Genomic DNA, 12,793 nt, shown 5'->3' on the forward strand with positions numbered 1-12,793 from the left:
TCCCAAACAGATGCACTAATATTAAAGTTTGTTTTGAGTCCATTTTCATAATCGATAAGCCAGTAACTTTTAAGTTCCTATGTCTTCTGAACATTTGATGAAACATTTCTTTTTCTTCTGCAATATCTGCATGGCAAACCGTTTGTGTGTTGATGTACAGGAGCGGGACACTGAAAGGCAGCGGGTTGATGAGCTGCTGGAGATGAACATGAGCCTGGAGGCAGACCTGAGGCAAAGGAGGGCGTCAAGAAGAGGTGTTTCACCCTTGAATGTCAACCTACATCAGCATTTTCTACAATCAGAACTGGACTCTGATGAGGAGTTCTGCGAGCTAATCGGTTTGAGCACCCGTCCTTCTGTTCCTTAATATATATTGCAGTTTTATTGCCTGAAAATTGAAGAATCATTAAGATAAAGCTGGTTCAAATAGCATTATTCATTAAAATCTCAGTGATTTATAATGACGTTTTTTTTCCTTTCTTGGTTTGACTCCTTTCATTATGTGTCAAGATTCTTTCTTAATTCCTCCTGTTTTAGATCAGAAGCCACTGAGCGTGGAAGTGGGAGAGGCTTCAACGCTGAGGCTGCTGGGAGCAGAACAAGAGAATGCTGAGCTGAGGAGGAGGCTGGAGGAGCTGCAGGCCCAGCAGGAGGTCAGGACTCCAAAACTGAACGTTTCTGTTTGTATAAATAATCTGTTGTTGCTCCTCTGTCAGAAACCGAAGCCTGACATGTGAATACTGTTAGTCCTGCCAAATTCAGCTACAGCCTAGATGAGGCTGGGGTATCAGGGTGGACATGCTAACTGTCTGTGCTCCCTCTCTGCAGGCTGATTCCCCAGATGCCAAAGATGAGCTGGCCTGCCTCGAGGTGGAACATCAAAAAACACTCAGGGAGGTGAGCAGAGAGGTTCACAAACACGTCAGACGTCACTCTGACTGGATTAAGAGAGTAATCTCTGCCAAAGCCAAAATCTCACAGAAGATGTCACATTACTTTACAAAAAGTATTGTTGGAGTAGTTTTTTCACTTAACAAGATAACTTAACCCCTCCTACATCAAGCAGTATTAGGGTCGCTTAGAGGGAAAAAATATGTTTATAAATGTAAGATATTCACTTTAGTATATTGTGTTTGTGGGTGCGGGGACGGGGGGTGTTTTTTGGCCAATGTGAGGTTGGCCTTTATGTTTTCTGTTCATCTGTGGTTTTCTTCTTTGAACTCTCCCATGGATGCAGTTTTTGCTCCAAGTTCGTAATTTCAAAACTGCATATTGTAATACCTTAGGTTATTTTAGACTGAATAATAAAGTTCGGAAGAAATCTGCAAGAAGCCAAACACTTTTTTTTACATCCCTGTATGTTCAATAATCATTAAATAAAATACCTCATCTGTGAATAGAAATTATCAGTCACTGAAGTGTTGAGAGATTGTTGCAATTCTTGCATGCACGTGAAAGAACTGCACACCGTGTAAATATTGTATATCAGGAAACACATCTGTATGAAACAGACGGGTTAATAATAATCACATATTCTATGTGTTGGCCTCTGTGCTCCACCACAGTGGGTTTGAATCGAAGCAATCAAGATGTGATTGAAGACTTTCAGCTTCTATTGATGACGTAATAAAAAAAAAACACCAAATACTAACACATCATCATCATCGTCTGTTAAGAAATTATCTGCATTTTTAAGATGCATGCGAAAGAAAACTGAAACTGTAGACTTCAATCATATCTTGATTGCTGTATTTCAAATGTGAAACTGATGAAAACCACATCACTGTCCCAAATACAAATCAGCCATTAGAGTCAAACAGTATGAAGCAGAAAAATCACTCATCTAATAGGAGTAATGCTGGAAACAGTGATTAATACTACAGTTTACATTTCTATGACAAATGAATATGGTAATTAGATGTAATATTTCTACAGCCGGCAGTTTTGGATGGATGATGGTGGACCTGTCAAATGAATCATGTTTGATTTGACGTTTAAAGCCTGTTTTTATTTGACTATTTTCTGCATCCTACTGCTTTCTACATTTTATATACATACGGTGCAGTGATGCGTTTAGACAGTTTTCTGTGTTAATTCTAAAGGGGCTGCTTTTTGTATTCAATTTCTATGTTAAATCAGTTGGTTTAATGGAATTTTAAATATGCTTTTTTGCATGTATGGAGCTTTTATTCAGGATACATTTTCAGTGTGCTGAAAAGAAGCTTTAAAGTGCCATTAACATTTTGTACCTATTGCATTTTTTCAGCTTCAAAACTTGAAGAATGAAAATACCACTCAGAAGCAGCGGCTGGAGGAGCTGCTAAGCGAGCTTCAACACCTACAAGGCAAGAGAACGGAGGAAGGTGTGAAGAAGGGAAAAGAGAAGAAGGGGGAAGTGGTGAGAGGAGTCCAGGGCTCTGAAACCAGCAGGGGAGAGGGGGAAGGAAGGGTGAGGCTGATGGAGGAGAGGGAGAAAAGGGGAGAAATCATAAGGACACAGCGGGAAGCAGGAGTAGGTGAAGAGGGTCTCCATGTTCAAGTGGGGAAAGGCGAGCTATGTGATGAGGAGATCAAGACCAAAAGGAGAGGGGAGGCTGAAGGTGGGCAGAAAGAACTGGAAAAACAGGACGAAGAACCACAGATGGAAAACACTGGATCAAAGACCATGAAGTGTCCTGTTGAAGATAACGCTGAGGCCACAGAGACACACCCAGATGTGTGTTCCTCATCAGGTCCTGACTTGCAGCTCCTAACAAGCCGACTCCAGGAGATCCAGGAGGAGGCCGACCGACAGGCAAAGTCAGCTCAGGACTTGCGATCGAAGCTGGGGGAGCAAAGCAGGAAGACATGGGAAGCGGAGCAGAAGCTGGTGCTGGTGGAGGCCGAGCTGCAGCGTCTGAAGAAAGCTGGAGAGAGTCTGGTGGAGGCTCGCAAGCATATAGAGGTACGTAATGATAGGTCAGTGATTGCCTCTAAGAATACATTTATAAAACGCAATAAAATCATTTTAAAATCTGTTTGGTTTATCGAGCTAAAGAGCTGATACGATTTCTGAAAACAAAAACTAACTTTTATGAAGTAAAACATGGTCCATTGAATACTAATGAAACTACAAGTGTTAATATTTCAGAACAAATGGAAACTTCATTGAGGTTAAACAAATGACTAATCAAATCACCTTTTTACACAATCTTTGGCTCTCCTGCCACTTAAAATGAATGTAATAGGGCACAAGGCTAAAGCATGCGACCCATATTCAGAGGCTTGAGTCCTTGACGCAGCCCATCGCAGGTTCGACTCCCGGCCCTGGTGACCTTAACTGCATGTCTTCCCCCTCTCTCGACCCCTTTCTGTCAGCTTACTGTCAAAAAATTGAGAAAAATAAAGGCCACCAGTGCTGTAAAACAAATAAAAACTGAATGTAACTGGAGTTTTATTTACTTTTTAAGTTGATCAGCGTGTCCAGGACTTTTCAAATCCAGGACATCTTGTCACACTGAGGCCCCTTTCTCTAAACCAATCTTCAAAATTGGAAAGATAAGAGAACATGCCATTTAACTAAGGCAGGTGTCTTGATAAAGTCAGGACATGGCTACAAGTAAGCATACACTTATCTAAAGTCAGAGCGATAAACAAATAGTTGAAAACAACTAAAACTGTGACAAATGGGGCCAGATGGTGACCCAGGTTTGCCATTTCACACATTTTACCAACTCATCTCTCAAAATATTTATTATATTATAATATAGATATTATAATATTTTTGTCACTCATTTCAGAAGTGAAACTCATGTATATATATACATTACACATGGAGTGAAGTAATTCAAGCTTTTATTTGTTGTAATTTTGATGATTATGGCTTACAGATAAGGAAAACAAAAATTAGAATATTACATTGGATTAATCAACCTGGAAGTTCTCTATGGGGTTCAGGTCAGGCTGCTTTGCTAGCCAATCAAGCATAGCAACATGGTCACTGAACCAGGTTTTGGTACCTTTTAGAAGTGTGGACATGTACCAATCCTGCTGGAAAATGAAATTAATATCTACATAAAGCTTGTCAGCAGAAGGAAGGATGTAGTGCTTTAAAATGCCCTTGTGGATGGCTGCGTTGACTGTCAACTTCAGAAAACACAGTGGACCAACACCAGCAGATGACATTCAAATCAATTCAAAGATACTTTATTGATCCCCGAGGGGAAATTAGAATTCCAGTACAACCCATCCAAACATACATCATGACACTAGACAAGAGGGGGACGGGTCACCGAGGCTTTGCTGCCCACTCACAGGCGCTGCCCTTGTTAGATGAGAAAAGAGGCCACATTAGTTAAGTAGAGGGAAAAAAACATATTTCACACTTTATCCTTAGCAGGATACAGTTTGAGATTGCAAAAAACCTCAGCACAAAGAAGCAACAAGTTTACAAAACAACATCATGCCGGGAACGGTGAAGGTGGTGTGAGAGGGTGCATATGTTTATCTTGAGCATGTGTGTGTGTGCAAGTGAGTGTGTGCAAGTAAGTCCATGAAGCACTGTCACAGAGGCCATTGTCCTTGATGGTACGTTGGAAGGTTCATCAAACGGCCACAAAGTTCTGAGCAGGTCCACAGATGTCCTCAGGGAAGGGAGGGGGCAGAGGGAGCAGAGCGCCATGTTTACATAACTTCCAGGAGAAGTTGAAGATAGTCAGCCATCAACGCCGTGCAGGGGAGCCAGATTCAGAAAAACAATAATTATTTGGGTTAGGCTGACTCTTAATTTTCCGTCAGCCTTGAGAGTCTCGCTGGTGCTTCTCAAAGGCGAATCCAAACAGCCAAATTCCTGGTCTTTCGCCAGATTTGAGCGAACAACTTTCTCCAAGATTTATCCCATTTCACCCCTGAGTCCAGGAACCGCAACCTGCCTGCGATCCTGTGTAAGGATCACATCCAGTCTGCGATTCAGCTCACATAACATCGCAGTCTGAGTGTTGATCGCCCTGAAGATCCCATCACACATGCCAGGCAGCCTCACAATTGTCAGAACAGCTGCTGACATTCTCTGAATTTCTCGATATGCCAGGTAACCGCTGACTCCAAAAAGCAGAAATCCTGATATCAAACATCCAATTATATACACATCTTCCACTTCCTCGACTGACATTATCGACAAACACACAATCTTCCACTTCTGCCAGGAGTCCATTGTATATCCAGAGAAAAATGTCCCGTCCGGACAAGAGGGTTCTCCCCCACCCTGTGTTCTCGTCGAGAAAATTTTATCAATTGCATTGAGAGACCAGCTGACCAAATCCATAACTCAGAATTTGGAAGATATGCAAGAAGAGGCTCCAAAAAGAAGACAAGACACAGAGCTGAAGCAGGGCAGATATGGGAGGGGTGCGGGAGACAGAGAAAAAGCGTCCACCTCCACCGAGAGCAGAAAGAAAAGATGGCACCCCAAATCATCGCTGACTGTGGAAACTTTACACTGGACCTCAGGCAACGAGGATTCTGTGCCTCCCCACTCTTCCCCACACTCTCAGACATTAATTTTCAAATAAACTTTACTTTCATCTGAAAAGATGACTTAGGACCACTGAGCAGCAGTTTTTCTGCTTAGCCCAGGTAAGACTCCAACCTCACCCTAAATTAATTTATATTGACAATCCTATCAAGGCTGCATTTATTGGGTTTGCTGGTGCACCCTTTCCTACCAGACGTTTTCCTTATACTCAACTTTCTATGAATTACCTTATGTGTCTAACCCTGGTTGTTGAGGGTGTCTATAACTGTCTTCTGGACATCTGTCCAGTCAGCAGTCTTCCTCATGATTGTGTAGCCTACTGACCCAGACTGAGAGACCATTTAGAAGCTCAGGAAACCTTTGCAGGAGTTTTCAGTTCACCATGATTTTCCAATATTGAACCTTTTTACAATATTCTAATGAATCTATATAATAGATGAGTTTAACTTTCTGGAATGAGTGACAACAGGTTTTTCACAACATAAAATTTTTTTTATATGCGAGCCTCCATAACATCTATTAAATGCAATGTACATGCCATGCAAGCAAAGGAAAAAAGCATTTTCTGACCAGCACCAACTTAAATATGTGAGTTTGCTAAACTCCACTGAGATTTTAACTGGAACTGTTTGTTTTGGTCAGGCTAGACTAAGATTGAGCTCCACTCAACACTACAGGTACGTTTACTGGGAAACAAAGGATGAATATTTGGAAAAGCACCACATGCCCCCTGTTAAGTATGGTGGAGGGACTTGTGATGCTGTGCGCCTGTATTTCTCTTAAAGATTATGCTCCTAACGTGTGGAATTTTACAGATGAAGAAGCGCTATCCTGTTGGCAAAAGACTGTACAAAGTATTAACAGCAGGGGTGCATAAAACTGTTTAGTTTTGTCTTTGAAAAAATCACCAAATAAATTTACTCAAATTAAAGGTAGGATTTTTCAAGCCTTTTTACACAGGTGTGCCAATAAGTGCGGAGGGTGTCTAACAGATACACTTGTTTACTTTAATACAAAATGTACAACATTATGAATATTTGCTTGTGTTTAAAAACAACTGCTAGCATATAACTTATGCATATCAAGTGAATAAAAATATGTTTCAACCCCAACACAAACAACTTTCTCCAACAAATCTTTGAAAATATTCTAGAGGACAAAATTAAAGGTTTTTGACCTGACAAAACATCTAGTATAAGAAATGTAATCTCTTAGGATGTCCATAGAACAGCATGCACAAGAGCGCTTCCCACTGGCTTAAAGGCTGCAAATCTTAACCAGTGTTGCTCTCATATGCATCGATACATTTCTGCAACAGATTATTATTACCAGGCACATGTTTTCACATTATAACAGGATTAACATAAGACTTTCTGCACCACACGACTAGCTTTAGCTACAACATTAAACAGTGAGTTTGTGGAGAAGCAATACACGAGCAGAGAAAGATCATTGTGAAACCTTCACTGAAAAAGACGAGTTAATCTGTGTCAGTCAGGATGGAGAGACAGAGTCCAGTCCGTAAGTGAGGTTAGTTATGCTGAGGAGGTAAAGAAGGGACAGATGATGAAATGCTGTCGGGCTTGCTACATGTTTGGATGATAAATTAATTGTGAAATGAGTTTGACTAATGCATTGCTGTTATTCCCAAGATATTTTCACTTTTTGACACACAAGTTGCATAGCGACCACTATGTAGTGCTCAACCTATAAATAGCAGTTTATAGGTTATATTGTAATTAACAGAACTCAGGACAGTCATAACTGAACAGTCCAGACATTTTACTAAAAAGATGTAAATTGTTTTTATGGTTCATAGTGTTAAAGAAACTGAAATTAATTCCTGCTGTCCAGTAAAATTAAAAAAATTAAATTTTATTTCTGTATTAGCGAGCTTTGAACACCAGACTTGCGATGGACCATGATGTTGCACTTAATCTAGTGGTAATATTCATTTTAAATGACCACATATTAAAGTTTATTCAAGATGTAAATGCTTTAAATTACTTTGTTTGATCTCAAAAGCTAACTTTAAATAGTTACTAGCTAAATCTGAAAATGCCAGAGAGGAGGCAAATACACATAAGGTCCATCACAGATAAGTGGATGTTAATAGGATTTAATGATGAGGCTGAGGGGTTAAATGGCGGATTTTGAGGCGCAACCAAAGAAATCGGGACAACCAAGACAAACAGAAACTAAAAAGAAATGAAAACAAACAAAAACTTACTAGTATATTCTGCAAAAGCAGAATATAAAACAAAATAACTACAGGATAAAGGAGGAACCCAAGATAACACAGAAGATAACAGTGATCCTATGGGGAAACCAACGCGAGGATCCAACAAAGCACACAGAAAACCTGGGACTGTTAAGGGGGAAGGGTAACAGGGCCTGTATGACAGAGGAGCTGATTCTATAAAATAAAACAGGAAGTCAGGTAAAAAAACCAAGAAACCATACAGAAACCAAATACACACCTGACAGAACAGAAAATATTAACGTGAAACCAAATATTAGCACATTATAAGGAAAACAAGCTCAGAAATGTTCTTTCATCCTTCTGCTACAGAATAGTTTTAGTTATTTCTCCTTCAATTCAACAGCTGAAGTGACAGCAATATTTATTGGCACCCCAAGTAAGAAACCCTGAAAAATACTGAGAAATTTTACAAAAATCCAGTCATAAATTGGATTTAATTTATTTCGAAAGGGAGGGGGTGGTATCACATTACGAAATAATTGTTTGTACCCATGCTGTCAGCTTTTGGTTTTCTTGATTAATGTTTCTTAAGCTTGGAGCATACAGCAGGGGAGATCTTTGATCATTCCTCTTTGCATAAAGGTCATGAAGAGATTTCCACTTTGCTCTCTTCAGCTCATCTCAAAGGTTTTATGTGGATTTAGGTCTGGAGGCTGTGATTTCATGGAAGAAGGTTGATTTTTTGCACCTGGTAAACCTTTTCTGTGGCGAATTTAGGGTTATATTTTGAGTCAATATCCCTGCTAAAAGATTTCTGACATAAAACCACGTAAAATCATCAACTGTTTCAAAATGTTCATGAAGCCATGTCCTTTAACAAGGTTCCCAGGTCCTTTTGGAAGAGAAACAGGCCCAAATTTTAAGGCTATTTTTATGTCTTAACCAGAGGTGCAAACCTTTGTGGCTGACACAGTATACCTTATCCTTACACAGAACTGAGATGTGTTATCTAAATGAAACTGTCCAGTATTTATAAAGGGGGGTCAGGTGTGCAGCTCTGCGATTCTCTCCCTGGCGTTCCTCCAGGTCCTTCAGTCGGAGGGTCTAGCCATGGAGGAGGAGCTGTGCCGCTTGCGGAGCCAAGCGGAGCTTCACCGGATACAGACCATGGTCATCGCCACCCTGGAGGGGGAGCGTGCTGCACTAGAGAGAGACAAAGACACTCTACGCAGCACGGTGGACACCCTGCGAGCCGCCCAGCGCAAGGTTAGCTATCCACACACTCTGCAAATCTCATTAAACTAAAGGATGGTGGGACAGGAGCAGTTTTAATAATTAAATCAGAAAGGATGGAGTCGAGCTGATTTAGTTTTTTTGTGAAAATGAATTCAGTTATTTTTGAAATAAACATGTTTGGCAGCAGATGGACAAGGTTTGTGTACTATAAAACATTGTTATAGTATAATCTGTTTCAAACAGGTTTGTTTTCAGCTGCAGCACATGAATAAGAAACTAATTAACTCAGAGCAGAAATCCTTGTTATGACTTCAGTGTATTTTTTTATTACATTAACTTTGACATGATTTTATTTAAAAATTAAACCTGAAACCAGCTTGTTCAGACATTCTGCGTCAGCAGAATGAAGTCACAGTGAATGTTATGTTTAATGTCCTATTTGCAGTAAAATTTCAGGACATGAGTAAAGCTGCAAGTTAAGGAAAAGAGAACTGCTTAGTCAGCATTGAAGAAAACCATAAAACGAGGTTCTTGAACACCTCCTCAACACAAAGAGCTGTTAATAATCATTTTTCTGGTCTTCCTCTGCACCAGACTGACTCTTTGCTAAAAGAGCAAATCCAATTTTTTGTATGATTTATGCAGATTTTCTCTCTAAATTAGTTGATTCAATACAGTTTTTACATCCAGTTAAAACCATTTTCAAGCGTGTTTAAAGTTTTATGAAATAAATGTTTCATGCTTTGACGCCATTTACCTAGAAGTGAAAGCTTACGCTGCTTTTTCTAGCCGTCGATATGTTCAAGAAGTTCAATGGCGCTCTTGCATATTGGGATTTCCTGTTAGAAAAAAACTAAATAAAAACTAAATGCAGCTGCTTCCAGCAACATTGGAGCGGAGCTGCATCTTTTTCCTCCTCGGTTTATGAATTAAATACCATTAGTTGTACATCTGCATAGTCAGCTCCAAAATAAAAATTTGTACATTTGAATATTTGATGATTCACTTCATGTAACGGAAAAAGTTATTACAGACCAGGAGCTCCTGGGGTTTAAATCGGTGAACCTTAAATGAAACATGAAGAGCGCTCTACTTCCCCCAGCTTTGGGCCTCAATTTAACCCAGATAGAAAAATTGCTTCTTATCCTCTTTCTCTCTTTTACATGTGTGGCTTCACTGAACTACTTTGTGTGATGATACTCAGTGGTTCGACTCAGCCACAAAACAGGACAGGTCGAAACTGCAGCGGACAACCAGGTCTGCAGAGAGGATCATGAGGGTTGACCTTCCCTCTATCCAGGACCTGTACAGGTCTAGGGTCAGGAAAAGGGTAGCTAACATCTCTGCAGACCCCACACATCCTGGACTCAAGCTGTTTAGACTTTTACCTTCAGGTCAGCGCTACAGAGTGCTGTTTGCAAAAACCAGCCACCACAGAAACAGTTTCTTTCCCCAGGCTGTTTCATTGTTGAACGCTTCACAGTCAGAGTTCCCAGACTGATACTATGCATATGCACTATTTCGTCCATGTTTTTCTCTTTTGTAATAATGCTGTGCATATGAAACTCTTTTTATGTCCAACCAGATTTATAGAGTTATAATATGATGTCTGTACATTGAAAGGAAAGTCTAAACGAAGCAAAATTTCTTGCTTTTTGCAGAAATAAAGCAGATTCTGAAACACATGTATTGTTCTGTGCAGCTCATTCAGAAAAGCTGCAGTTTTTGCTATTAAATTTATATCTTAATCCGTTGGAAACTTGTGGACTAATACGTGTATTTAATTTTACAGGAGACATTAAAACTTTTGCACTGTACAAAACAGACATTTTAAACAACTCCTTATTTCATCAAAATGTACATGCAAGGAGGCAGTCTAATTTTCTACAGTTTGTAAAGGCTTTCTGTTTTTCTGGGTCGTTCCTGACCATTCTAGCATACAATGCATTCTGTGCTTGAAGATTTAGAATATGGGCGCAACGCGTGGTGTAGCGGTGGAGCGCATGACCCATTTACGGAGGCTTCAGTCCTCGATGCAGATGTGCTGCGTGTCTTCACCCACCCTCTACCCCACTTCCTGTCTCGTAAAAATGAAGCCCACTAGTGATGCAAAGAAAGAAATTGAATATCACGTCTTTCAATGCAGGGCCTAAGCAATGCATCAACCTTCAGTTGATCATCTGCTGTATGCCCAGTTTTCAGCTCTTTAAAAACTCATATTTAATAAATGAACACTTTTATTAATTGGGTTAATGGACAAAGTTTGTGTTCATATCAGTCTGCTAGCAACATAATTACAGAAGGTTCAGGCTGTTCTTTTTACGTTTTATGGCTGAATGATTTCTAGGTGATTGTTAGGTGAGTTAAAAACAAACAACAAAAAAGCTTGACCTGAGGTTTGCCAGCTAAAAAATCCAAAGAAAATCCTTGAAAGACTTAAAAAGCCAGCAGAAGTATCAATGAAAACCACTTTAAAGGCTTAAATGAAAGTCAAGATATACAGCATTTGTACTTTTACTTTTTCCTATTTTTACAGGTTAAAACCTCTTCAATGTATTTTTTTTGGGATTTTATGTGAAAGAGCAAAGTAGTACATAATTGTGAACTGAAAGCACGATCATACGTTGCTTTCAATTTTTTTGGAAAATAAATTCTGTAAAGTGTGTCGTACATTTGTGTTTAGCCCCCCTGGGTCAATACTTTTTAGATGGGTGTAGTGCATAACTAATATTCGTTATTTCAACTGATTCTCCTACCTGAGCTATGGATCTTTGCATCTCCTCCAGAGTTACTGCGTGCCTCCTGGCTTCTTACCCAAAGGTGGACTTTGATTTCTAATTTTGTGACTTCTCAAATCAAATGGTTGGACTAGTTTTCATTTGAGGTATTAGATGAAAGGGGTGTGAATACATATTAAATGTATCATTGTCCTTCCACTTCACAATTATGCATTACTTTGCGTCCACCACATAAAAACACAGTAAATTACATTAATCTTCTGCAAGGCACAAAGCTGTAAATGTTTTTTTTACCAAACTGCAGAATACAAGAAATAAAGACCTGTTTTTGTTTTCATTTTGCCCTGCCAAAAGACAAACATTTAGATAACATAATTTTATCTTTTATTTTTTTTATAGATATAACAAAAGTAGATTTTCAAAACAATAGATGGCTAGGATTCTGTGATAGTAGCCCATAAAAGCAACATTTTAATAATTATCTTCTAATAACCTGAAGAAGAGAAATAATAGGTGAAGCTCAGGGTTTATGGAGCTCCTATGTCATGTGGGAATTATTACCTGACTGCTGCCTGGCTGTTATCTTATTCATGATTTCTATCTTTGCTTTAGTATTTAATATTATGATCAGTTTATCACCTGGCTCACTGTAAGCCATGTTTAGAGCTTTAGTAACTTTGATTATTTGCTGCTGGATCAGACTAGTACCTCAGCTTATGTGCCTCATTATTCCATTCTTTCTCTGTTTAATAGACTGACCTGTTGGACCTCACCATCCAGACTCTGGGAGCGGAGCTGGAACGCCAGGGCCGCAGTCTAGAGACCTCGCGGCGTCGGGAGGAGCAGCTGGAGGTGGAGCTCCGCGAGGCTGCCCTGGAAGCCGAGTCTCTGGTCCGAGTGCGAGACCAGGCACTGCTGGAGGTCTCACGGCTAGAGCAGGACAAGGACGTGTGCCAGTCTGAGCTGGACGATGAGCGAAAGGAAGGGCGTCAGAGAGAAAGGGAGGCGGCGAGGCTCAGGCAGCAGCTGGAGAGCACGACCTTGGCCCTGGAGCACAGCAACCAGAGAGCGTTTGCCCTGGATGCTGAACACAGGTGCAAAACT

At 40.1% G+C, this 12,793-nt stretch overlaps 1 protein-coding gene across 2 annotated transcripts in view; it reads left to right on the forward strand.

Annotated features, from left to right (window-relative positions):
* Window positions 1-12,793, forward strand: part of ccdc88b (coiled-coil domain containing 88B) — a 76,659-nt gene that overhangs the window by 31,666 nt on the left and 32,200 nt on the right. For both annotated transcript variants that reach the window (XM_047352636.1, XM_047352635.1), the window contains exons 12-17: window positions 161-338; window positions 538-653; window positions 829-897; window positions 2,267-2,944; window positions 8,802-8,981; window positions 12,443-12,783. In XM_047352636.1, the coding sequence (XP_047208592.1) occupies window positions 161-338; window positions 538-653; window positions 829-897; window positions 2,267-2,944; window positions 8,802-8,981; window positions 12,443-12,783 (1,562 nt within the window). The remainder of the gene's footprint in view (window positions 1-160; window positions 339-537; window positions 654-828; window positions 898-2,266; window positions 2,945-8,801; window positions 8,982-12,442; window positions 12,784-12,793) is intronic.

This window comes from Girardinichthys multiradiatus, chromosome 23 (assembly GCF_021462225.1).
Source record: "Girardinichthys multiradiatus isolate DD_20200921_A chromosome 23, DD_fGirMul_XY1, whole genome shotgun sequence".
Lineage (NCBI taxonomy): Eukaryota > Metazoa > Chordata > Actinopteri > Cyprinodontiformes > Goodeidae > Girardinichthys > Girardinichthys multiradiatus.